This window comes from Montipora capricornis, chromosome 1 (assembly GCF_036669925.1).
Source record: "Montipora capricornis isolate CH-2021 chromosome 1, ASM3666992v2, whole genome shotgun sequence".
In the NCBI taxonomy this organism is placed as follows: Eukaryota; Metazoa; Cnidaria; class Anthozoa; order Scleractinia; family Acroporidae; genus Montipora; species Montipora capricornis.
Window position 1 is genome coordinate 16685873 of NC_090883.1, and position 25000 is coordinate 16710872.

General features: G+C 38.3%; 1 protein-coding gene across 3 annotated transcripts in view; it reads left to right on the forward strand.

Annotated features, from left to right (window-relative positions):
• The window catches only part of LOC138013972 (signal transducer and activator of transcription 5B-like), a 29581-nt gene that overhangs the window by 4153 nt on the left and 428 nt on the right, over positions 1 to 25000 (forward strand). For 2 of the 3 annotated variants that reach the window (XM_068861084.1, XM_068861033.1), the window contains exons 4-26: positions 50 to 139; positions 558 to 677; positions 2075 to 2156; positions 2975 to 3036; positions 3681 to 3773; positions 5802 to 5950; positions 6415 to 6466; positions 9416 to 9522; positions 10279 to 10347; positions 10603 to 10668; positions 11169 to 11213; positions 14032 to 14074; positions 14150 to 14203; positions 15435 to 15551; positions 16173 to 16265; positions 16862 to 17000; positions 18139 to 18194; positions 19081 to 19175; positions 19725 to 19861; positions 20685 to 20837; positions 21150 to 21213; positions 21882 to 21933; positions 22736 to 25000. The exon at positions 22736 to 25000 is cut by the window's right edge and continues 428 nt beyond it. In XM_068861084.1, coding sequence (XP_068717185.1) covers positions 50 to 139; positions 558 to 677; positions 2075 to 2156; positions 2975 to 3036; positions 3681 to 3773; positions 5802 to 5950; positions 6415 to 6466; positions 9416 to 9522; positions 10279 to 10347; positions 10603 to 10668; positions 11169 to 11213; positions 14032 to 14074; positions 14150 to 14203; positions 15435 to 15551; positions 16173 to 16265; positions 16862 to 17000; positions 18139 to 18194; positions 19081 to 19175; positions 19725 to 19861; positions 20685 to 20837; positions 21150 to 21213; positions 21882 to 21933; positions 22736 to 23077 — 2280 coding nt within the window. In that variant the 3' untranslated portion in view covers positions 23078 to 25000. Of the gene's footprint in view, positions 1 to 49; positions 140 to 557; positions 678 to 2074; positions 2157 to 2974; positions 3037 to 3680; positions 3774 to 5801; positions 5951 to 6414; positions 6467 to 9415; positions 9523 to 10278; positions 10348 to 10602; positions 10669 to 11168; positions 11214 to 14031; positions 14075 to 14149; positions 14204 to 15434; positions 15552 to 16172; positions 16266 to 16861; positions 17001 to 18138; positions 18195 to 19080; positions 19176 to 19724; positions 19862 to 20684; positions 20838 to 21149; positions 21214 to 21881; positions 21934 to 22712 lie in introns of all 3 variants that reach the window. The other variant, XM_068861130.1, reaches the window with a different exon arrangement.

Sequence of the window (25000 nt, forward strand, 5' to 3'; positions counted from 1 at the left end):
TAAAGATAATGATTATTTATCACTGAACTATTTCCTTCTTCTGTTTCAGGGAAATTATGGCAATGACCCAGTAAAGCTTTATGAGCATTTCTACGGAGTAGTTACCAAACTAAGGGAGCTAGTTCACGATGCAACTAATGTAAGTACCTTTTACATGTAACTGAAAACAGGTTTACATGTAATTAAAGTGAATGACTCTGGGGTGAGATTCATTGGAATTGACAGTGTTCACTGAAGACTATGTACATTGTACAGGACAACTGTCAATCAATTTTAGTTTTGGTAGAATTTTCACTTGTCTTTCATCTGGAACATTGGCAGGGACACTCTAACTGTGGGGGAGACTTTTTGTGGAAAGGGATTTTACTCTTTACTAGGAGGGCAATGTTATTTTCAGACAAGCCCCTTTGATCACTACATGTACAGCTGTACAGTGTACCTGCTTGAACAATATCTTCACCAGTCATTCAATTTATTCTGCAACTTGAAATCATTCTCAATGAAAGCACTCATTGTTTGACCTCTTGATACATGTTACGGCTTGCAACTTTATTAAGATTCCTTTAGAAGCCATGTCAAATGCAGAATCAGAAGATATGGACATGGAAGAGAGCATTCCCCCAGATCCCCATGCTGGGCTCAGAAAACAGCTGGAAGAACTTGTCAAGGACAGCCAGGTATTTAGTCATCTGTCAGTGATATTAATTTATTATGACAGTGTCATACTAACAATGTTGATTTTTGAAGTAATAAGATTAACATTTTGGTCAATGGTGGTGCTGATTAGAGGCTTTACAAGGGTATCGAGTATAATTTCAATACTTTTTGTGGCTTCTGCGTCCATATAATTATGGAAGCAAAGCCATATAGTCATCGTGTTCAGTGAGTGTAATGCAGAATACGAATGAGCTCTGCCAATTTTGACCTGATTGCTAGAAATTTCATTCGGAATTAGCATAGTCATATGATCGCTACGAAAAAGCTTCGACTTTCACCATTGCTCACAATTGCACAAGGTCCCGAGCTATGGTGTAAGTACATATGTAAGATACACTGTTTGCAGAAGGTACATGTAAATTCTTTTTTTAAAACAGTGAGTTTAGGAATGGCTCTTTGTTTATAAGGATGACGGGTCCGAAGAAATTAATAAATTACTATCTTTTTTGCTATTAAAAGCCCTCGGAAAAAGTCAAAATTTCCCAAGCCTGTTGAATTTGAAGTTACAGTATAAACTTGTAAAAATCATGAAATGTTTATTTACAGTTAGAGCTTCATTGTGTATCGAAATGTCTCAAAATCAAGTCCTTCTGGTTCACTTTGGGAGTATTTAAAAACCTTGTTTATCCTTTGAAATGTAAAGGAATAACAAGTAAATAGCAGTTGACAAAGAAGTACATTGTACATGTATTTGTGTCATTTGGACAACGGTGCTCTGTGACCTGTCTTTCCCACATGTCCAGTTGCAGTGTGAGTTTTCCTTGCATTATCAAAAAAGTAAGGCGCAGCCATATTTATTTGATATCAACGTATTGCAATTTATTGGGTGAATTTCAATATGACAGTCACTGCAGGTTCCACGTAGTGTTGTTCTCACGAAACAACTGTCACGTTTCTGGTGCAGTTTTAGATGAAGTCAACATTTTTTTAAAACCTGGTCACTATTCAAGATTTTATCCCGATCCTTTCATCCTTGTAAAAAATGAACTGTCCCTTGCATCAATAAACATCGTCTCACCTTTTGCTGCAAATTCACTTACTCCTCCTTTAAGTTATTTCTCACGCAAACACTTTAAGACATTGATAAACATTAAAAAAAAAGTCCTTTCTTTCTATAGTTTATTTAATGGAAGCCACATGCAGTCAAAGACTGCCTATTTTTACAGATTGCACTTGATAATGGTACATGGACATGTACTTGTAGTTTTAATCGTCATGAATTACTGCAGATTATTGCAAACCAGTTACCAAAGGCGAGTGCTCAGTCCTTTACTTGCGTGATTGATTCATAAGTAATATCCAAGGGTAAGTATAAACTGTATTTATAATTTTTGTGTATTGTTTTTTTTTTTTCTAGAAAAATGATGGTCTACTCAAAGAGATAGAACAATTGAAGGAGCAATACGTGATTAAATTTCAGGAAGTTAGCACAAGAATAGGTATGAAAAGTTTCCAGAAGAAGGAATAATAATTATTTATATTGAATAACTATATGTTGGCACAAACCGTTAGAGCATTAGTAAAGAGTGTTAGAGCGTTAGCACAAACCGTTAGACCGTTAATAAAAAACGTTAAACCAATCTTCAAAACCGTTGAATATCCCTCAACCGTCCATTAGTTTTAAGCCGTTTAACGGCCAATCGTTAGTGTATGTTTTCCCGTGGAAGGTCACATATGCATGCAGAAGTTGTATGTACCCAACTGAGTATAAATTATAATGGATTGGTACATACATGTACATAACCAGGTGACGAAGGTTAGTGATTGATGTTTACCTCATTGTCAGTTTTGACATTTTGGCATATTCATTCAAAGTCTTGTTTATCCTGTTCATGTAGTAGAGCATGTTTTTGTTACTTGCATTATGTAAAATAAATTAGGCCCCAGTAGTTCAAACAATGGATAGCGCTGCTTGCCAGATACAGGTAAATCACTATCCAGTGGATAATATAGTCATAGCGAAACCAATTGCGCTATCCAATGGATAGTGATTTGTCCGGTGGATAGCGTTATCCACCTTTTGAACTGGGGCCTGATCTATTAAAGTATATTTCATCATTGTATGATTGATGAAATAAATTTCTTATTGATGTGATTGTTAGGGAGCTTGCCCTCTTATTTTCAGTATTGTGTATATCAACTTTTCATTTTATCAGGGTGGATAACAGTACTGCGAAAGGAAATAATCTAAACCTTGGAACTTGAACATTGAAAAGTGATCAATTTCACATGCCTTTGTGTGTACTTTTCTTTGTAGCTCAAATGGACGCACAAAAAGTCCAGATAGGCAACACATCACAACTAAATGAGAAAGACAAGGTGAGCATTAATTTTATTCCTTTTTGTGTATTACTTCTGTACATGTATGTGCTATATTGTGTACATGTATATTACCAGGAGGACTATATGGTGAAATCTTCCTGTATTCGCCAGATTTACCTACATGTGCTGTCATTGTACATGATGATTCTACATTTCTTAAAATTGATGTTTCAGCTAGGCTTTTTACTGGCATGACATAACAAGAACATTTCAGTATGAAGACAAAAATTAATAAATTTCAAATTATTAATAAAAAATGTCTATGCGGGCATTGGAGTGATGTCATCAGTGCAGTGGTTTAATTACTGTGCTCATGATCAGTGTCCATGGTGTGTTATTCCCCCCCCCCCTTCCCCCAGCACTCGGTAAGCACTTGGGGGTAAAGACTCAAATCAGTTTGATCAGCCATCTTGACTGTCTGTTTATCTTACACATGGCATACACATATTAACATTTCAAGCTTTTGTTCCTTTTTTTTTTGTTTTTGACCTGATACGCATAAAAGATAGTCTTGAATGAAAAAGACGGAAAAGCAGGTCATTTTAAATGAATTAGCTGTAGAGTTGCTGCTGTATTAAGGTGCTTATGGATCACAACGGATCACAAGACTAAGTCTTTAACATTTTGTACTGTATTTTCAGAAACAAAGATTGGAAAAGCTGAAAACCGAATCAGAGAAACTACAGCAGGAGCTAAGCAGACTGGGAGAGGAGTTGTCTATTACCAAGAGACTAGTAAGTCCAAGCTATTGAATAATTAAGTTATTTAAAATTCAAGCCATTTCCAGAGGTTGTAGATGGACAATTATTGTACTCTAAAAGTGAGGACTTACTGTACATGTATTGGTGGAGGACAACATATATGTACAATCTACAAAGTTAATTTCACCACAGGTCGCCCAATCCTAGTGGGTGAGTTTCAAGTTATAGTGTCTGAATATTTGGTGAATAATGCAGGTGTATCTGTGGTTGAAATCCAAGGGATACATGTAGTGGTGGAAATACACTACTAATGTACATAAGCTTGAAAATTGAAGCCTTCCTACCATCACTCCTCTGTCAACTGTCAGGTTAAATAATTATGTAAAAAAAAAATGTAAATGCTTTGTTTATAGTGGAAGTGCACTTACACTGTAGCTATCAAGCTAATTTACAGGCACCCCACTTTTAGCAATATGAAAGAAACAATTCAAACTTACCAGTAACATTATTAAGAACCCCAACTGGCAGGAGGCAACCAGTTGGCTATTCACAATGCGTGGTAGAGTTGAATCCGGGACAACCGGAAGCAAATCCTAACCAGAGGTTAGAACGGGATTTGAACCCATTCGCCCACGCTGCCTCCTTATGCTGCCTCCTTATGTGCAAATGTTTGCGATTTCTTTTTAGTGAAGATGCAGTATGAGGAGTTTAGTTTTCAAGAATAAATTGTTCTTTTCACCACTATTCCTTACATTGTAGGTACAATTTGTATCAACAATTTAGACTGATATGCATCATTCACCAAAATAATTTATATTTTCATAACTTGAAACTCATGCATGTGATTTGGCTGCCTCTGATGTCACACCTTCATTTGTATAAAATACAGTATTTTAGATGATATTGAAATGATTTTGAAAATATACAAAATGTATGTCAATCAGCTTATGCTTTTCCATGAAAAGATCTCACTTTGAGTGATCTGAAACCATGCATTTTAGAACACACAGTAGTAATTATACATGTACAGCAATATGTATTACATGATAAAAAAAAAGGAAAGGAAAGGAACTTTATTTAAGTGTCTAATCTTCTAGCACCGTAGAGCACTAATCGGGGTCACTGTAAATTGAAATTAACAAGTTAATGCAAATCAAATCAAATTTTGGTTTTTGAGGAGAGGGGAAACTGGAGTACCCAGAAAAAAAGAAAAAAAAAATTCTAATCAGCAGAAAAGCAACAACACGTTGAAATAGGAAGGACACGACCAGTTGTGTTTATTGGGGATGAGAAAAAGCTAACATACAAGAAATAAAGTAGTGGCGGAGAAAAAAAAAAACGAATTACATCACTGTAAACTACGAGACTAAACGTAAACAGCATACTAGGAAAAATTAAGCTCGGCAAGGTGTGAGCGGTAAAACTGGCTGTGTCGAGTGACAAACGCGAAGGCGACAAGGCTTAAATACCGAGATGTGGCGTAAAATCCCTAAAGGATCAAACTGCAGCCATAAATGCAAATTCCGAACATAAACACATAACTCAACCCACATATGACGCCGAGTGTGGGAATCAAACCTGGGCCACATTGGTGGGAGACGAGTGCTCTCACCACTGCACCAACTTTTAACAATAATATTGCGAATCCAAGTTCTTTAAAACTTGCTCCCAAGTGTCTTTGACACTTCCACATGTAAACAAAGCTGTTGAGACCCAAACTCATAATTTGAATGCTCGGTCCATGTAGCCATTTCTAGAGTGCATACAAAGTATGTGACACGACCGATGGAAGCTCTCTCAACCTCACCCCTAGAGAGAAATGAAATTGTCACCATGCATATGCCTAGGCTGTGGTACTTCATAACCAACATTAAGTACATGAAGCTGATTGTTTGGATTTTATATGATTACATGTACTTAAATCAGAGACTACATGTAGTTATTCAATATGAACTTTGTGGGCTACATTATTCACACTAAGTGACTGCTCTAATTACGTCTGTTAATACATTTTGTAAATTTTAAAGTATGGACTCCTTAATTTTTCTTTGAATGTTTCAGGGCTTAATTGAGTGCCTTTGTACTCATCTTAAAAAGTTATCAGAAATAGAGAAGTCTATTTTTGAAGAAATAGCAGAGTGGAAGCATTTGCAGAAAAGGTCTTTGGTTGGATATCCATGTCCTCCGCCTCTCGACAAACTTCAAGAAATGTATGCAAACTTTCTCTGCCTTCAAAGAACCTTAACGTTTTCAAGTTCATAAGTTATTGATGAGGTAGAAGTCAACAAAATGGCTATATACAAAAATTCACATTATAGGTCTTCATTTCATTGTACTGGGTATGATGTTGAAATCTGTTGGGATGAAGTGATTACAAAGTCATGTACTGTATGCCCTGAACAGCAAGCAGTTTATTAATTCAGTCCTTTTGGACAGCCATAAATTCTCTCATTTTTCTAAAAAGCATGAAATAAACAACAAAACAAGATTAAAAAAGGAGAAGAAACAGGCCTCCTAGATGATTAAACGGTCTTGTTGTAGATGCCATACTCAGCCTGACTTGATGATAAGCATTCTCTGCTTATAATTACATGCATACAAGTTTGCCTTGAATTAGTACAATGTACATTTGTAATAATCTGTATTTAACCACTTTGATGTGTTTGATTTGTAGCTGTGAAACACTCGCAGAACTACTGTGGAAACTCTTTCAACAGGCCTCACAGGTTAGTTTTGAAGTACAATAACTGATTCGGTTCTATTTTACTTAAAAAAAAAAAAGACTGAAGGGTATCAGAGATCATGTGTTAAACAAAATTTCAAAAATTTTCAGATATCTAGCTATTAAGGTGGTTCAAACCACCAAGAGACCTTGTCAATATTACAAGGATTGACACTACGACACTTTATCACGTAACAGCAATGTTATGGTACAATGTGAAACATCAATTACTGCTGAACAAGATGCAGACATTTTGTGATGTAACAAGTTACCATGGCAACAGGAAAGCCTTGCCAGAATACCTTATATTTTGGCTTTAGTTGCTCATATCTGACAAATAAACTTGGTGACCCCAGTTTTTTTATTGCACAAAAATGATCAGCAGGCCAAGATAAAATTCTCTGCAAAGTTTAAAAAAAATTCTGTGGAGCGCATTCAGAGCTACCTTAAATTTTCAATTATTTAAGGTGGCTCTGAATCCGCCCCACAGAATTTTTTTCAACTTTGCAGAAAGTTTCATTCTGGCATGCTGATTACATTTCAGAAATTAAAAATGGGGATCACCGAGTTCGTTTTTGAGGTATGAGCAACTAAAGCCATAATAATTGGGGTGTTTTTGCAGGGCTTTCCTGTTGCCACGATAACTTTAAGTCACAAAAATGACCAAATCTTTTTCAGGAATAATTGGTGTTTAATATGGTACCCTAACGTTGCTGTTAAGTGGTAATTTGTGGTAGTGTCCATTCTTCTAATCAGAATGTTTCTTTCAGGCGGTGAAATTGGTTTGAACCACCTTAAAGGGAAAGTATGGTCTAGAAATAGTTTCTCTGAATTGAAAGTTCTTTACCGGTAGTGTCATACTTGACCACTCATTTGGACTAAATGTGTTAAAATAGCCACCAATAACGCTTCAAAAATGGGCAGATTTAAATTGAAATGCGTCATCTTTGGTTTTGTGTATGCAAACGAGGCTATGACGTAGCAATAGTCAAGGATTTCTCCAGATGACTAAATGTAGTTGATGAAAAGAAGAAAACACAGGCGAGGAGAGCAATGCTAAATGTAGATTTGAATCTAAATCCAGAGGCTAAACTGTATTGATATTGGCTCCGCCTCTGAACAGAGTTATTTCCCTGTGGTTTCCTGACACGACTGTTTCTCTCAAATGCTAATAATTATTACAATTTCACTGGCTTCAGTAAGTCCAGCCTCAAAATATTCGAAGCACAGTATCCTACGAGAACAAAATTTATTTTTATGCTAATTCCTTGAAAGCCTGAGTCAATGCAGGCCCCAGGGGAATAAAAAAATTTGCTGTTGACAAACTGTTGGAACAAATTTTATTTGCATAATTAAAATTAATTCCTTGACGGCTTGATAAAGACAGTTACGATTGCGAACAGCCTACTACGTACAAGTGCTATTAACTAATAGAAGCGGCATGAATGCGCAAAAGCTTGTTTACTACGGCTTTCATACTCGCATCTTTTAACGCTTTCGCTCCGCGAATGTGATTTTGAAGTTTGTCAACACGAAGGAGGTGTGACTGTGATTTGACCTTACTGAGATAATGCAGCCATGTCGGGACCCAGGGGAATAAAGAAATTTTGCGGTTGACAAAACTACGGTCTGCCACCCCGGTAAGGCTGAGTTTGTTACTTTAAGTACCAACTGAATTCTTCGACGAAAATGGGCGGGGCAGGAACAAAAAGTGGGTGTGGCGACGATATAAAAATTTGAGCCCATTCCACAGTTCGGTGATTTTCGTAGTATCAAGTCTAGGCATGTCTAGTTTCATCCCCATCAAAAGCGTACACCCCAACAGTGGTAATTGTTGATGTGAAAAATCCTTGCTACATGTATTGAGCAACATCGGAAAGTTGTGTTGGATTATTCTAAATTAAACGCTTCCCCATGTGAAAGCAAACAATTTCGTTTGCTGAAGCATCGAAGATGGCTGTCGCTGAAGGAAGAAAGTGAAAAATGTATGCTTGTCGAATATTTCTTTGTCGCATGTTCCAAGGTTTTTGTTAAATGTTTACATTAATTTTGCTCTGGCTGATTTTTGCGGCCTAGTTTGATCAACTAGAAAATCTATAAGTATTTAGTGACTTGAGTTTCTGTCGCACTTATGGCCTACATGACCTACTACCTATTGAACCACAAGACCGTTTACCATAGTTCATCTTACATTTGAAGTTCTCGAAGCAGAAAGGTCACACAACATTGAGAAAGTTTGTTGACTATTGCTATGTCCTAACACGTCATATTTAAGGTGGCGCTCTCCAAGTCACGAAAGAGGCAACTTCAAAGTGCTCTTGTCGCATTTTAACAGGGAGCTGGACAAAACGGCAATTGTTTTCGGATTCCTGGGGAAGAGCTTTCGTAATTTAGAGAAATTTTTCTAGGCTGTACTTTCCCTTTAAGTTACAGTACTTTGTATCAGTATGGTACATGTACATGTACTTACTGTCAGTTGTGTTATATAATATTATTTTACTGTACATGTACACAAGTAATTATTTTTATTTTGAGATGGTGCACTCTGTTGAAATTATGCAGTTGGAGATTGAGTTACAGTAACGGTTAACTTTGTTTCTGATGTGAACTCTACATATATAGATCCATGATAGAATCAAACAAACGAACTTGCTTGTTACCACTGTCGAGCATTCCTTGTGGAATATTTTCATCCATTGTGAACAAAGGGACAAAGCTGATCGAAAACAATGTGGCCCATTCAAACCCATTTCATACAGGCTGAGTGGCAGCAGTGAAGAAAACTGAACAAGGGGTTAAAGTCCATAAAGAGCCATGTTGTTGAAAGGCACTAGAAAATGATCGCTTATACTGTATATTAATTTTAAGGAGTATTCTGCTCTCCAAGCGCATCATTCTGATCTTCAGATGTCCAATATTCACTAATTATAATGTGTGAGAACTTTGATTTCAGCTTGATAACCTATTTCATCAAGCATTTCAAGGGAATGATGTGGAACTAAAGAGGATGGAAAATGTTAAATCATCTGCAAAAAATCTTATGCAATGGTTCCTTGTCAAGTAAGCTGAATTGTCAGGGATTTGAACACAGTTTGAGTTTATTTGTGGTTATTCTTCTTCTTAGTACTGGGAAGCTCTGCTTTAGTTAAGCCAGGAAGTTTAATAATCTAAGATGGAGTTCTAAAGGAGAGTGAGTCAATAGCAAATTTATATGATAAACTCAAGTGTGATGAAAAATACACTGTACATCAGGGACGTGCAATTCATCTCCAAAACAAAGGAAGAAAATAAATGGGCCGGGGGTAATGCAGGCGCCTACTGTATGTACATTTTTTGTCACTCTGTGATGTTCTCTCGATAATAGTTGTTGGAAAACGTTTGAGCAAGTACAATGTAACATCCAACATTAAATGCCAAACAATTTCACTAAAAATCTTCCAATGTTGGAGCAACCCATGCTTTTCCACATTGAATCAAGTCATTTACCAATAATAAGTTGCACCTCTCAGCATTATTAATGAGTTAAGCCTTGCTGCTCCCTGTAATGCATAAAGCTCATCCATCGAAGTCCAGATTTGGGTCAATTACATTGTAACACATTTGGAAACTTAGTCACACTGTGCTGGTGATTTTCTTGGCCTTCTTGGCATCCCTTTTTGTGTAATGGCTATGTATTATGTAAATGTTAATTAATAATTGAAGTTTGATTTTAATGCAAGCAAGGTACATGTGTACATTACATGTTTCTACCCACCATACACTGTATTTTAATAATGCATAGACCATTGACCTTTGGAATTTCCTTCTTTTGAAAAGGACTTTCATCATTGAAAGGCAACCTCCACAAGTGTTAAAGAAAGAAACAAAGTTTGGGGTTGTTATTCGGTTAGTAAACCAGTTTTAGTACACGTATAGTGATTTATAAAATGACGTCAAATTCAAATTATGGTAGTGTATTAAATAAAATCACAATGCATGTAGAAATGATGCTTTAGTAAGTGTGTAGTTTTTTTTTAACTTATTGAAAACGTAGGATAGTGAAAGTACATTGTAGGTATTCTGTGTACTTAGAACGAGTGACTCTTAGCTTGCAGTGCATCTACAGTACTCATTTGTAACCTCCATCATAATTTTCAACAGGCACCTACTGGGGGACAAGCTCAATATCCAGATACACCCTCCTGAAGTCAGTTGCTATCTTATCTCGTAAGTGAAACAGTTTTCAACGGTTTTAGTATTTGCGAGAGCGTTCGCACAGGTCGTTTACCATTGTTAAAAGTGTGTTGAATCACATTTAAACCTATTTAAACTTCATTGAACATCGTTTCAACGTTTGAACGGCTGCAGCTGCTCCTCGTCATTGCTTTCGCCTCCAACATCAATTTTACCAAACATCCGACAAGGCTGTTGCCTAACAGGAGCCCGGTAGCCTGGGGCTCCCAAAGAATAGCTCTGGGCGCCTTAATTTTTCACAGCAACACCTTTCACTTCATTTGTTGGGCTCCTAAGTTCTCAGCGTTTAGCTCTGAGGGCCCCTTTAAAATTTTCTTAGGCAGCAGCCTTGCATCCTTTCAACTTTTGTTGAACGAATGTTGGGCAAGTGTTGAAACCAATTCGATAGGCCTTGCTGCTTGCTGCAATGCAAACAAATGCGATGTTCGTTTTATGAGAAGTATTGTTCTTTAACGTTGTTTAATTTTATTTAGGGAAAAACAAGCCCAATCCCTTCACAGTGGAGGTCGAAACAAAAGGTAGGAACGTGACTTGTTTTTGTCCAAGAATTCCAATATAACGGTAATTTTTCCGTCTCGGTCATTGTCTCCGCAAGTACCATTTCTCAATTGTAATTCATGATTGCTTCAAACTGCAACGTTCAAGTTGAATCAGTCACCCAGCGTCAGATTTTCCAAAATCTTTGCGGTACGCCGCCTGCAGCACTTTTGGCGCGAAGCTGTGGGCGGTGTAATTCGTGTATGGGCAGATCGTTGTTTAGGTCGTCAGTTCATGATCTGCTCAACGGCGGTTGGAAACCACACTAAAAATAGTATTTAAAGAATTAGCAAAATCTCCAATGAAGCCCCCAAAACGCTTCCGCAGGACAACAAGAATTGCACCATTTTCTCAGGACACGTCAGTGTTTTCTTGTGCTTTCCCTCATGGTCTTTAAATCGAATTTCTACACTGTTTCTTGCCTTGAAAACTACCAGAAAAACGTAATTTTTGCTTTTTGATACCACTTCACTTCAATATTATCTTAGTTAGAACTTTTCCGTATTCTTAAGGACGTTCGCGCGAAAATTTTCTGACCTTGATTTTTTTCTGCAAATTTTACCATGGAAAGATGATGAGTTAGTGATGTCAGAAATGTAAAAGAAATGGGGGGTCACCGACTTCGTTTTGGAGAAAACTTGCCCGGAAGAACACCCTAAATCTGAAAAAATCCGACTTCTTTAGCGAATAAGGGCACAGTCTCTGTGAGCCCAAAAATATTGCAATTACATCTTTGAAGATAATTGTTCTCTACCAAACAAGTGAATTGAGTTAACTGTTGAGGTTCCTTAAAGAACAAGTACGCATTTAGCGACCATAGTTTCATGCGCCTTGCAGCCGCAAGATGGCAGGATTCCATGTCCCGAGGACAGAAATCTTGACATTTTGTTAACTTCCCACATTGATTTTTTGTTTATTTTTGGATAATGTGGAGATAATTGTAAATAAAAACTGTTTCTGAAAAGAAAAGTAGGGGTCACCGTAGCTCCAAGATCGTCAAATCCAAGCAAAGCTATAGCAATGGCCATCTGCCCTATCATTGTTCATTTTAGTACTTAGCGCGTGCGCTCGATGCATGACGTAGCATGTGAATTTATTTGCGTGCGCTGTAAGGATGGGCAGTAGCAATGGGCACGAACGTTTTTAAGGAAGGTGCCTACTATTGTTATTGCGCATACGCTCTGCGCATGTCGATATACTGGGATTTCATATGAGTGTTGCTTATTAATACAGGGATATTTTTGCGCGGTCCAAAACTATGCGGAGAAAGCAGAACTTAGCAAATGATCCTAATATCCAAAAAGAAAATATGGGGTAACCACGCATTTTTCAGAGATAATAAGGCTTCAATTTGGAAAAAGAACGCCATACATTGCTTTGTATTTTAAAGCTTTTTGCAAATATTGTTGATTTATTATCTTAGAAAAATGCGTGGTTACCCCCAGTTTCCTTTTTGGATTTCAATAGCACTTGTTAAGATCTGCTTTTCCCGCATACTCAGTAAACCGCGCAAAATACCTTTGAGTTAGTAGGCACCGTCCTTAAGCGAAGATCTCTGCAGTGAATGAAACAAGTTGAGAAGTTGTCAAAAAGCTTAAAGTACAGCCTCGAGCTGGACTGTTTGTTGCGTTGACTGGCATTTAGTTCTTGCGCCACCTGGACGGTGAAACTGGAATAAACGAATAAGTATTCACTGAAGTGGAGGCAAATAGTGGTACGATAATGATTCACCGCCACTGACGCTAATAGGAATGAATAGTGCACAACACACAAGGTGACTGAATACCCAAAGGATCAAAATACCACCCTTCTTCTGACAATATATCGTCAAAGTGTCATGTAGATTCTGTTCGGCTTCTTGCCGGTGGATAGTTCTCGCCTTTCTCCTGAACGTTAACCAATCAGACTGCATAAAGTGTAATTAATTTTGTACTTTATGCAGAAGCATAATTATTTCCATGTACACTATTTTGCCTTCTGGGGAATTCTGGGGTTAGAAACGGGAGCTCTGCTTTTAGGCTTGGCTAAATCTATATTATATTATTGATCTGTGTCGTGTATACTAATTAAGCAATAGAGTTCCTCTGTTGCTTTTATAGAATATTTCTCAAAGAGAATTCGACAAATGAAGGAAAATGCTGGTCTTTTTTACTTCTTGATTGAAACATATTTTCTTGATACACGCTCTTATTTCCTACCAGCCAATCACAGCCGTGTTCCATACTCTCATCTAAACACAGCTATTGACCAATGAAAGTGCGCGTACTATCCTAATTAGGGAGTTTAAGATCTACGACGCCGACGTTAACGAAAACGTCACCTCAAAATATAACGTTGCACTATCGTAGGTTTCTCGCGGTTTGACCATCTCGTTCGCGTCTTACAGTGGCCGAAGTATCCTAAAAATAAATCGGTAAGAGCGGTTTCAGAGCAAAAATAGAGAACGAAAGATTCACATTTGAACGCTCACGTTGTCGTCAAAACCTCAAATTTGGTGATTTCACGTCGTTGTTGTGCAGAGAACCGCACGTTTATGTGCTAAAATGCGTGCCGCACGTGCAGTACGATTATTTTTCCTCTTTTAACCAATGATATTGTTGTTTCGTGGCGTTCTTGTTGACCACCGCGTCGTAGATCTTAAAGTTCCTAATTATTTTGTAATGTAAAATGTTCGAAGTACTCATCACATTCCAATCATTTACAGGGTTTAAAACGTTTTCTCAGATTTTCGGTTAACTAGAAATAGTAAAAAAACAGTGTAATTTTAAGACATTTGTTTTTTTTATTTTCACGATGTAGCGGCGTGCCATCAAATTCCAACCCTGTTCTGAACAGTAAAAAGGTAAGTACTTTAGCTCTTTTTTGGCTCTTATATCTTCGTCTTCTTTTGATTATTTTCTCTTGTTTTTGTTTTCAGACACTGGAGTTCAATCAAGTGACACGTAAACTCGTTGCCGAGTTTAAGAACTTGGTAAGAAAAAGTACATGTATAGAATTAATTGACGGAGAGTGCTTGCTTATATGTTGATGTGCATACCAATGACAAACAAACCACTTCGCCTTTTACGAGTAACATTCCAGACTGTATTGGACTGCAAATATTTGTGACCACTTTACAGCTGTGGTATCTGTGCTGATCGTTTTGCCCGGGTGATCTAATTTGGTCACAGCGCGATGGTGTCAGCATTTTTTCGGTTTTTTGACGTGTGTTGATTTTATACCGTACTTGTCTAAATTCCCGGCCAAAAACACTATGTTCAACTTTGATTGAAGATAACAATGCAAAACGCAATATATTTATTTATATATTTTATCTCGAAATCGATCGCTTCAGAAAATTTCAGGAAAATAATTAAAATGCCTTGTAGCTTAAACCTCTAGAATAGGACCACCTGTTTTGCTTTGACAACCAAATAATATAGAAAAAAATAGCAATCAAGAAAAGAAAACTTTTTCGGATTAAAAAGTACATTTCATTCCCGTAGCATGAATACTGACGAAATAACAACGTTTTAAAGTGACCCAAGTTTTCAGCCTTGATTTTAAAAAAGACACCTGTTTATTTTTATTTACAAGGAATTTTCCTATTTGATGGTCCGCCATTACTAACTTTAAAATCTCGAGAGAGCTGGATCGAGGAGAAAATGGCGTCAAAGATTCAATTGTTTAAGAATGCAATGCTTGTGTACGTGGCTGAATTAATATGCAGTACAGGAGTTTCGGGCTTTCAGACTTTTAATCTCGTGTTTTGCGTATATAACAAGCTTCGTTTACGCACTGCAATTTTAAGCGAGTGAGTACATGACATCACTTTTCCCAGATCCAAGCCTCTGAGGTCCAATGGGTCAGTTTGGAACGAGAGTAATGGCGGACCGTGAAATCCAAAACTTATACTCAAAGTAAACAACCTTTTGGATAAAAATCAAATCTCAAAGCTTTGCCAGTCAAGTGTTACGCAATCACACTAAATCTGAAGAAAAAAAAGGAAGCGATCTTGTTATCATGGTAGCACTTTAAAAGACTGACACCTTCAACCTATGGCGATACCTTAAAACGATGCTCAAGGTAGATAAACGGCTCTGTTGTCAAAAAGAACTGTTATATACTGCTCCATCGGCAGGTTTGGTCCAATATATCCGGCGCAGGATAGAAGGGAGCGGTTTCTTCTGACGTCCCTAATGTCTGTTTTTATTGCTATTCAGTCCCTCACGAAAGCCACAAGACAAGGGGGCAAAAACAAAGAGGCGGTGACGGAGGAGAAATCCGCACTGTATTTCACATCGCAGATCACCCTGGGAAAGGAACAGTTCAACATCTTTGTAAGAATAACTTTGTTCTTGGCTTAAACGTACGACAGTTGCATTTGTATTTTAATTTTAAGAACGAACTGAGTTGTCCAACACCAAAACCAAATTAACCAGTATATGGTCAACCTCGAGAGAGAAGGTCGTCATCGAATGGGCTCTTATCGGACTCTGATGCAGGAAGAGGCATTGGTGCAAGTTTCACTGAATAGCTTTAGGGTGTAGCGATGTTTCCTAGTTCGATCATACACGTAAAAATGCAAACTTTAAATCTTCTTTCACACTAAGCTCAGAAAAAGACAGGTGGTTTAACTGAGGAACAGTTTTATCATACGAGTTTATTGTAGCTTTACTTAGGAGTCTCCTATAGCTCAGTGACAGAGCATTCGAATTTGTAATCGGAAGGTTGTCGGCTCGATTCCTGCAAAGAAGCACTCGGATTTTTTCGGAGTCGCCACTGAAAAAAATACAATCTCTCCATTTTATCTATGTGGGCTAAGCATTTCCATCTGAGCCATTTATTTCAGCCTTACCATACTTCTACAAGAACAGTGCCAAGTAAACCAAAAGTACGTCTTCTGTACTTAAAACAAAATATTTCGCTAGTGTATATTGAAGGTGTTGTTTCTGTTTCAGGAAATGTCGGTGCCAGTAGTTGTAACAGTTCATGGTAACCAGCAGTGTGATGCGGAAGCCACCGTTTTTTGGGAAAACGCGTTTTCTGAAAAGGTGAGTGAAATTGACCAGCGGAATTGAAAATGCATTATGGTAAAAATCTACGCAAAATTTGGCGGAATTTGCCGTATCGGAAACGGTCTTTGCCTTCTCTAGCAATTTGTTACTCCTCGGAAAAGATTTAAAGAACCCTTTTAATTGTAACTGGGAAAACTATGAAAACGCAGGTTATGTCCCTAAAACACGGCCAAGAAAATCTTTAGTACGCGGTTGATAAAATTCTTTTAGCTTCGTAAAGATTTATTTTCCCCTTTTTAAAACTGCTCTAAACTTCCTTCGGTGGGGAAGGACATGTAGGCCGAAGCTCAAATACGATCCTATTGGTATCAAGGCCCTTTAAACGTTTAGAAATCGGTGTTTTATTACACGTTATTTGAAAACGGTGGGGACTCAAGAACTCGTTTACAGAAGAAAGGGCCATAAGTGTTTAGTTAGCGTCATTTTCGTCGTTTGCAGTTTGTCTGCAGCATTTTTTTCTTTTACTGTTGGAGTAAACTGTTTGAGTTTCTTTGAAACCTGCCAGATCCACTGGTCATGTTACTTAGTACTTTCTTGGAATTTCATATTCTTTTATTTTATTTTTTTTGCAGGAAAGGAAATTATTTGATGTTCCTGATCAGATTGAGTGGCCCCAATTTGCTGATGCACTAAACAAGCGATGGGTGCTAAGCAATGGTCGTGAACTGATCCCCGATTGTATCGCGTATTTGGGAAGTAAACTTTTCCCAGGTAGATCGTCCTGGCTTGTGTCTAGTTGTGTTCATTAATTTGTTTCCGAAGGTATCGTAGTTTTTTCGGAAATGAACTATATCATTGCTTCTCTGACGGAGAAGAATATCTGTTGCTTGTACTATTGCTTGCGTCGCTCGTAAAGACCAAACGAAACGACGAAAACGGCAAGGAGAACGCGCCACAAACACAGAAGTGAGCAAAAAGATCGGCTCTTCGCACTCTTGCAGATATTCTTTTTCTTTTCAGTTTAATTGTTGCTTGGACTAACCCGGTTGCAATATGGGCGGGTTAGAATAATCGCGAAATTATTGGGAAGGTACGGGATATTTTAGAGATCACGTTCTGTGGCTGTCATCGCAGCGTAGACAAAACCGGGTTAGGGTCATCAAAAACGCAGTAGACGAAATCGTACCCAATTCAAATCTCCCGGAGTTAAGATTCTTTGTGTAATGTACTTGCGTTATAAGGTAGCATTCACATGTATATACTGTAATATGGGAATACCTGCAAGAAAGCGTTTTATTCCCAAAGGGTTTGAATTGCGTACTACGTAACGATTAAACCCGTAGCCCGCAAGGGCTACGGGTCAATAGCCCATGAGGGCGAAGGGTCTAATTGTTTTAGTATCACCCAACTAGTCGGACAGAAAAGGCAATAATAAAGCTAGCAAATGCAAGTTGAAAAAATATTTATTTGGGAATAAAACGAAAGAAAGCTTCACGCTTTTCGCTACTCGAGGACTATTACTGACTATTACTAATAGTCCTGTAGTAGCGTAGCCAATCAAAATGCAGGATTTGCATTAGTTCACTAGTTGGGTGATACTAATTTGAGTTAGCCGATTTGGTCTGTAAATGTAAAAGTGAATGTTTTGTTTGTAGTGGAAGTGCACTCAGCTATCAAGCTAGTTCACAGGTATCCCCTTAAAGTAATCTGAAAGAAACAATTCAAACTATAGCTAAACAGAAACATGATTACGAACCCCAACTGGCAGGAGGCAATCAGTTGGCAACCAGAAGCAAGTCCAAATCAGAGGTTAGAACCTGTCCTAAGTTAGAATACTTCACTGCAAAAAAGAAAAATGTGAAGAAGTGAAGTCGATGTAAAATTAACTTTTTAAATTTACTATTTGAAGGGAAGCTCGAGGGAGGAATGGAAAGTGCCTTGGTTACTAGACAGATGTTGAATAGGGTGAGTTAGTACTGTGGACCTAACTGAGATAGAACTTAAGGTGTTCTGCATTTGTTCTCATATTTTCCTATGGAGACTTCAACTCGGACATTCTTTTAGCTAGGTGCACAATTTTTACTCCCTCGCGCGACGGGCTAAAAGAAAGCCTTTCATGTTGGTAGCTAGTATGTACTGTGTGGGTTCACGGTTTTGGAATCTCAGTTTGAACTAGAGACTCTATATTCGTCACAAGACAATTCCGCACTGTTCTGATGTAGGTGTACTTAACAATTTTTGCAGGAAAATCGGTACTCGCAAATTCGATAGAGCTCGCGGCAGTAGCAATGAAGTTGTTTTTAGCAGCGAAGCGAAGTTTGAGCCACCGTAAAAGTTTCAGAGGGGCACATGTACCTTTTTCGTTGTGTTAAATGCAATTGAGTAACAGAGGGCCAGGTTTTCAGCTCTGCTCATCTTGTTTGTTTAACGTAAAGGATCAAAACACAAAGAGATCATTTTCTTGTCATTGAACTAGTAGACTCCTAGATAGGTGCACGGAAGGCGTATTTGATTGTACTTTTACGATCAGTTTTCCAGTATCTGAAAAAAAAATTAGAACTACTAGTAAGAAGTGTCAAATCCTGGAAGAAAACAATACGTCGCTTACTTCACATTGGGGAATTCGAAACTGGACCGTATTAAGGACATAACGAAGAAAGCTTTCGGCCCTGGTTTGGGTCCGTTGAGCTTTGAGATTAATAGCATATTTTCTGAATTACCTGTGACCGCTTCGTCAAACGTAGTAACCTCTTTTTCGAAATTATCGGTAACCATTTTGTGTGTAAGAATTGATGGTTTTGGTATCTTGCTTCAGGACCGAGTACAATATTGATTGATCTTATTATATTAGGATCACATGAGCGGTCGGTCATTTTCTTTTTGGAAGTGGTTTTATGGAGCAATGGACGTAGTTTCCAGACGACTCGTGGACGAATGGAGAGATGGGTACGTAATTAAATGATTGTCTATCTACATGTGGAATTAGTTTGACTCTTGAAACTTTCGGAATACGCCGATTGTGAAATGAATATAGTGGCCCCTACAGAAAAGTAGCTTTCCGGTGGTTACCTTTTTCTGTGGGCCAATCTAGCTTTCATTTCCTTTGTTGAATCGAGTTAGGTTTATGCCTTTACGTTGGCACAGTTGCTCGATTAAAAACTCAAATCTATTTGTCATGGATATGACTTGACGTCTCCGCCAAAAAAATGAAAAACCTGTTCATAAACTTTATGGGACGTCAAAAAGCCATCCATCATTAATTCGCAAAGCAAACGTGTCTTGGCAAGCCCTCAACTCCCAAATCATTTACGGAACCAAAACAATTGTAGTTCCTTACTTCTGGTTTCCTTAGTGAATACGCCCTTCTATAGATCTCTCCTGTCGACAAGTGCCGGAAATGGAGCGAAAAGGTCTGAACAGGCTCTGATGTACATTACTATATGTGAAGTCAACGTTTTGTAACTGGAAAAAAATAATTTTCGTTTACACTTGCAGACACGTAGCTGGATTTGTAAGTAAGCTCGCTGCACATAATCTTTTGAGAAGTTGCCCTCCCGGAACATTCATGCTGCGATTCAGTGACAGTGAGTTGGGAGGAGTCAGTGTGGCTTATGTCAATCGCATGGATAATGGTAAGTCGTAGAAATGAACGGAGAAAGATTGCCACTAATGTGGCCGGGGTTCAATTCCCAAACTCGGCGTCACATGTGGGTTGAGTTTGTTGGTTCTCTGCTCTGTTCCGAGAGGTTTTCTCCGGGTACTCCGGTTTTTCCCTCCCCTCAAAAACCAGCCCACGATTTTATTTGATTTCTGTACAGCGGTGTCCCCAATTAATGACCCAGTGCTAAATGCACCTGACACTTGCAATAATAATGATCACTAGATTGGAAATTTAAGGTCAACTTTTAAAATGTCAAATTAAGCCAAAATAAGCCTTGTTTTACAATCCTTTTTTTCCTAAAATCTGTTGCCCGCCCCACTTTTCGTGTCAAGTGGGAGGATGGAATTCCTGATGTGATGGGATGTTTTTGGCGAACATAGGTGCATCAACTCACCCGTACATTGCACTTCTGTAAGGTCAAGGTATATATAACCCATATAGGCGATATAGGGGAAAATATTGTTTGCGAGCTTCCCTTATTATTAAAAGCGTATAATAATTATTTGAATCAGCCAAGAAATCAGCTCTGATTATCAAGTGCGTTGCGTATATCACGTATCTCTGAAAGTTATGTTACATAAGGCTAATACTTCATGCACTAGTGCTTTTGCTTCCGGATGATTATTGAATTGAAAAAAACTTGAAAGGAAATTTAGTTTTTCAAACTTTTGAAGTCAAATTTTTTTCGTTGCACGTTGTCTTCTGTATGGAAATTCGTATGTCGATATGTCGATTAATTTAAATGTAAACAATGACGTCAGCAGAAACTCCTTTACATACTTCCATATTTTTAGGTCAGTGTGAAGCGGTTGATGTGGAACCTTGGACAAACACGCATTTGCAGATGCGAAAGTTTTCTGACCGACTCAAGGACCTGGAAGAGCTGGTTTTCCTTTACCCAAATATTGACAAACGTGCTGCCTTTGGTCCATACTACACTAATGATGGCAAGTTATCCAACATCTCACCACGTAGATTTATTAGAGATATCGTCTGGATCGATGAGATGAAAATAAGGTCCTCATTTTCTCATCTGTCGGGATATTTTATTCATTTTAACAATTGTTGTACCCTATAACAAATTCGTGATCCCGAGAAAGGTACGAAGACTTAGCTTTTCGGTAGCGGTTTTATTTTTGGCAAAAATAAATAGAAAAGTATTCATCCCGGGATGTACCTTTTAAGCATATTGATTACCTTGGTGTAGTTATGATTGCTTCATTGTAATTAACTTAAATTCAGTCTTTTTTTTTGTGTAGAAAACGTGTCAGCTGAAGGGCGTGCAGGATATCAACCTACTGTACTTGCCACCAGGCTAGCAGGGTATGCAGAGCTTTTATTTTTGGGAGGAGGAGGCTGTGTGGCCCAGTGGGGAGGGAGCTTATCTTAAAATCCGGACATCCGGGTTCAGTATCCGTTCTGACCACTCCCCAAATATTTGTTCCTGGTAATCCTGGGGCAATTTTCCGGCTGCACTTGTAAATAGCCAACTAGTTTATTTACCCTGATAAGCTCCATAGTGGTCAATTAAAGTGTGTTTGTATAGGTAGAGGCGCTTGGACTGGGTGCCTAGTGAACTGGATTCTCGATGAAAGTTTGAGATTTGTTCTACTTATTGGTCAGAGCTTGAATATCAGTTAATTACCAGCCCCCAGGGTGAACGTCGTTGTCAGATGAGTACGAATGGTTACTTTCAAGAGACCAATGTAAGACTGTTTGCCCGGGTACAGTGGATGCGCGCGTACTTTAAAAAGACAGATGAATATTCTAGTCAAGATTCTGCATTTTCCTTCCATAAAAAGATGCACCTGATTAAACACTCTCTAGTTTTACAAGTAACCTTAAGAACAGAAACAAGACACAAATTACAACCAAATCATTTAATCATTAGCCTTAAAATATTGCATTGACACGCAAGTGCTTTGAAGTAAGCTGCTGTGCACTGGCATTATTGGCATGACTTTACTCAGTTGGCATTTGTTGTTTTTCAGTAATCTGGGTGGAAGAAGCCCAATGCACCATGGATCACAGGACCCAACCATGGTAAGTGTCTCAATATATTGTTCCATTTAGTTTTATGACCTGTACAATGTATGTCAGTCGTTTGCAACCAATCTGTTGAGACGTTGGTGACAATGATACAAATGCTGGTGCTGATGAGAGATCTTTTGTTTCCGTCCAGCAACATGACAGTCATGACCTAACGTGAAAACCACCTCCAGGTTACAACTTTAGCATTTAGTCAATTGCTATCACTAACGTTCGAGAAGCCACGGCAAACTTTAAGCGTATGATGAAGTCATAACTTCAAAATGGAAATGCTCGCCAATTGAATACACTGCCTTGCTTTCTGTAGAGGTGTCTCCTAAACAGTTTTTGCATGCAGGTTTCCTGCTTACATTTGTGATTCACGGCCAAAATTCGAGTTTTTGCTTAAAAGAGAGAAATACGTCTTGCCTGGTTACATTGTGTTGAAAACTGGTTTCCAAGAACAAACGACGACCTCAGTGCTTTACTACCCATAAAGTTTTTGCGAAAAGCGGGGGGTCGTTGACCATCATCTCACCCCTTATCTTCGAAGGGAGCCTTTCCAAAACAATGATAAAGAATACCACTGTGAATTAGACACGCTGAAGGGAGCCATAAACATACCTAAGCATGAGCGTTGGCGTTGTTTGTATGTTTGAAAAAGTTGTAATTTGGTCTGAGTAGAGTTCATCCCTTCCTTTGCTAATTGCATTACCATGCCACTAAAAAGTTTGCAACTATTAATTTATTCGAGTTAAGTGAAAGCTCATGTCTTGCTTGCCTAATTCTCGTAGTAATCTGTTTTTCCGTTGCCTAGGAAACTCTGTCATCAAGTTCGTTTCAACTAAGCGGTTTTCCAGATACATCATTAGGCTTATACCCAGGTTCCCCAGCTTCCCCAGCCTCGCCCCAGTCTGTCGCCTCTACCGTTCTGGATACCGAGCTTGGTTTGGCAAATCAGGAAATAGTCGGGGACTTTAGCCAGCTTGCATCTGAAATCGCTTTGAGTAACGTCTTTCTCAGCGGTCTTCACCAAGGAGCCGAAGGAGTGTCCCCAGGATCTGTGAGCTATTTGTCAGCCATGGCGGCAGCCCTCGGAGACGATCCATCCTTCGCTGAGTTTTTACTATCCGATGACTTGAATGCCGCGCAGCCGTAATAGAGGCTAGTTGTGAACCTTGGAGACAGTCGAAGAAACGAGCAGGCATTGACAAATTAAAAACAAAATGGAGGGACCTCGAAAAGAATTGTTCAGAGAAAATGAGTTAATTTAAGGAGTAAGGCACCATAGGTGGGATGATCCTGCCAAATTTGGAAACAAACTTATTAAACAGGTCGATTCATTTCAAAGTAATAGTGGTCAATGCTTTGCTCGTTTCATCGACTGGAGTTAAAAGGTTTTAACAGATCCAATTAAGCAGTAGCTTTCTTTTCACCTTGGTCCATTTTATTTCAAGGCATTGAAAATGGATTTCTTCACGTAAACGCGTTTAAAATAACAAGATGAGGAAGGATTGTGCCAGAAGCACTCAGGCTTTCCCAACGTGAACAGTTGTTTGTACCGAGTGTTTCTGGTGAATTGTTATCGGCTATATCTGACTGAGAATCCGGCGTCGTTAGTATTGTACTGCTTATTTTGGATGCGATTCTCATGCTTGCTTTTCACTGGATAAACAATGTGTTTGTATAACAACAATCATTACCACAGGCAGCCCAATAGTAGTGTTTGAGTTGCAAGTTAGAAAATATTCCGTGAATGATGCATGTCAATCTAACCGGTTGAAACCCAAGGACTAGCAGCGGAAATAAGAATATTCTTGAAAACTAAAGCCTTCCTACCTTTACTCCACTGACCACATGTCGCTTTCTGGCGGTTTACGTGCAATATCAGCGATTTTTCGTCTCCCGAGGGACACTGGAGTGAAGGCAGGATTGCTTTAGTGCTCAAGAATATTCTTATTCCGCCGCCTGGGTTTTAATCGTTGCATCATTAACCGAACATTTTAATGGCTTGAAACTTACACACTATGATTGGGCTACCTGTGACATAAACGAACCTGTCAAGGAACAGTGTCGGTTGATTGTTTTGGTTTTTTTTTCCGTTAGTGAACACCTTAAACGACGTGATGGACAAAATTATTTATTGTTGCCTACAAAAACCGCGTTTGTTCAAGAAAATTATTGAGTTCGTAATTTTTATTTTCTCGCGGATTATCAGAAAGAAAGAAAGAAAGAGAAATGAAATTTATAACTGGTTGAAAAAAATCAGTTCAGTAATGTTGTAAATAATGAACTCACCGATCCTACTAGCACAAGTAAAGAGTACGTTATCCATAGTACGTCTTCAGGATTGAAGGAACCTCTGATCTCCAAGGTTTCACAGCTTCCGCTAGGCACGCATTAGTTGACTGTTTAATTTTACGATTTTCTTAGCTTATTTAAGCCAGACAGGCATAGCATGGACATTAATTTATTGCTCGTTAAAATTATTGTGTTGGCTTTGCTTAATTGACTTGATTTCTTTTAGCATTCGAGGCTTATTTTCACATTTTAGTTATCTTAGACCTATTCTTTTAGTAACTAAGGTATATTGACATATTTTACTTATCATAAGTAAGATGCAGAAGTTTGCTTCATTTTTTACATAAATTTGTTTGTCAAGCTACTTCGAATCAAAAGCAGTATTCAATTGAGTGTCACAGAACCAAAACTAAAGTTGTTACGCTGACCAATCGCGACGGGCGCGAACAGTGCGATGAACCAATCAGAATTCTGAGAAATAGAGCTCCGGCTACTTGTTCATGCATTCTCTATTTTCGAATTCCCTATAATACACTTTGTTTGACCCCCCCCAAATTTTGCATAAACTATTGTTTTCAAATGCTCTTGGGGACGCTGCATATTCCCAAGAGCATTTGAAAACAATGGTTTATGCAAAATGTGGGGGGCAAACAAAGTGTATTATGGGGAATTCGAAAATAGAGAATTGCTAGAAACCATTTGTTTGTTCAATATTGTTGAAACGTGTAGCAGGCATGTTCTATTCAACCTTTTTTTTTTTATCTTAGAAGATTGTTTTGGA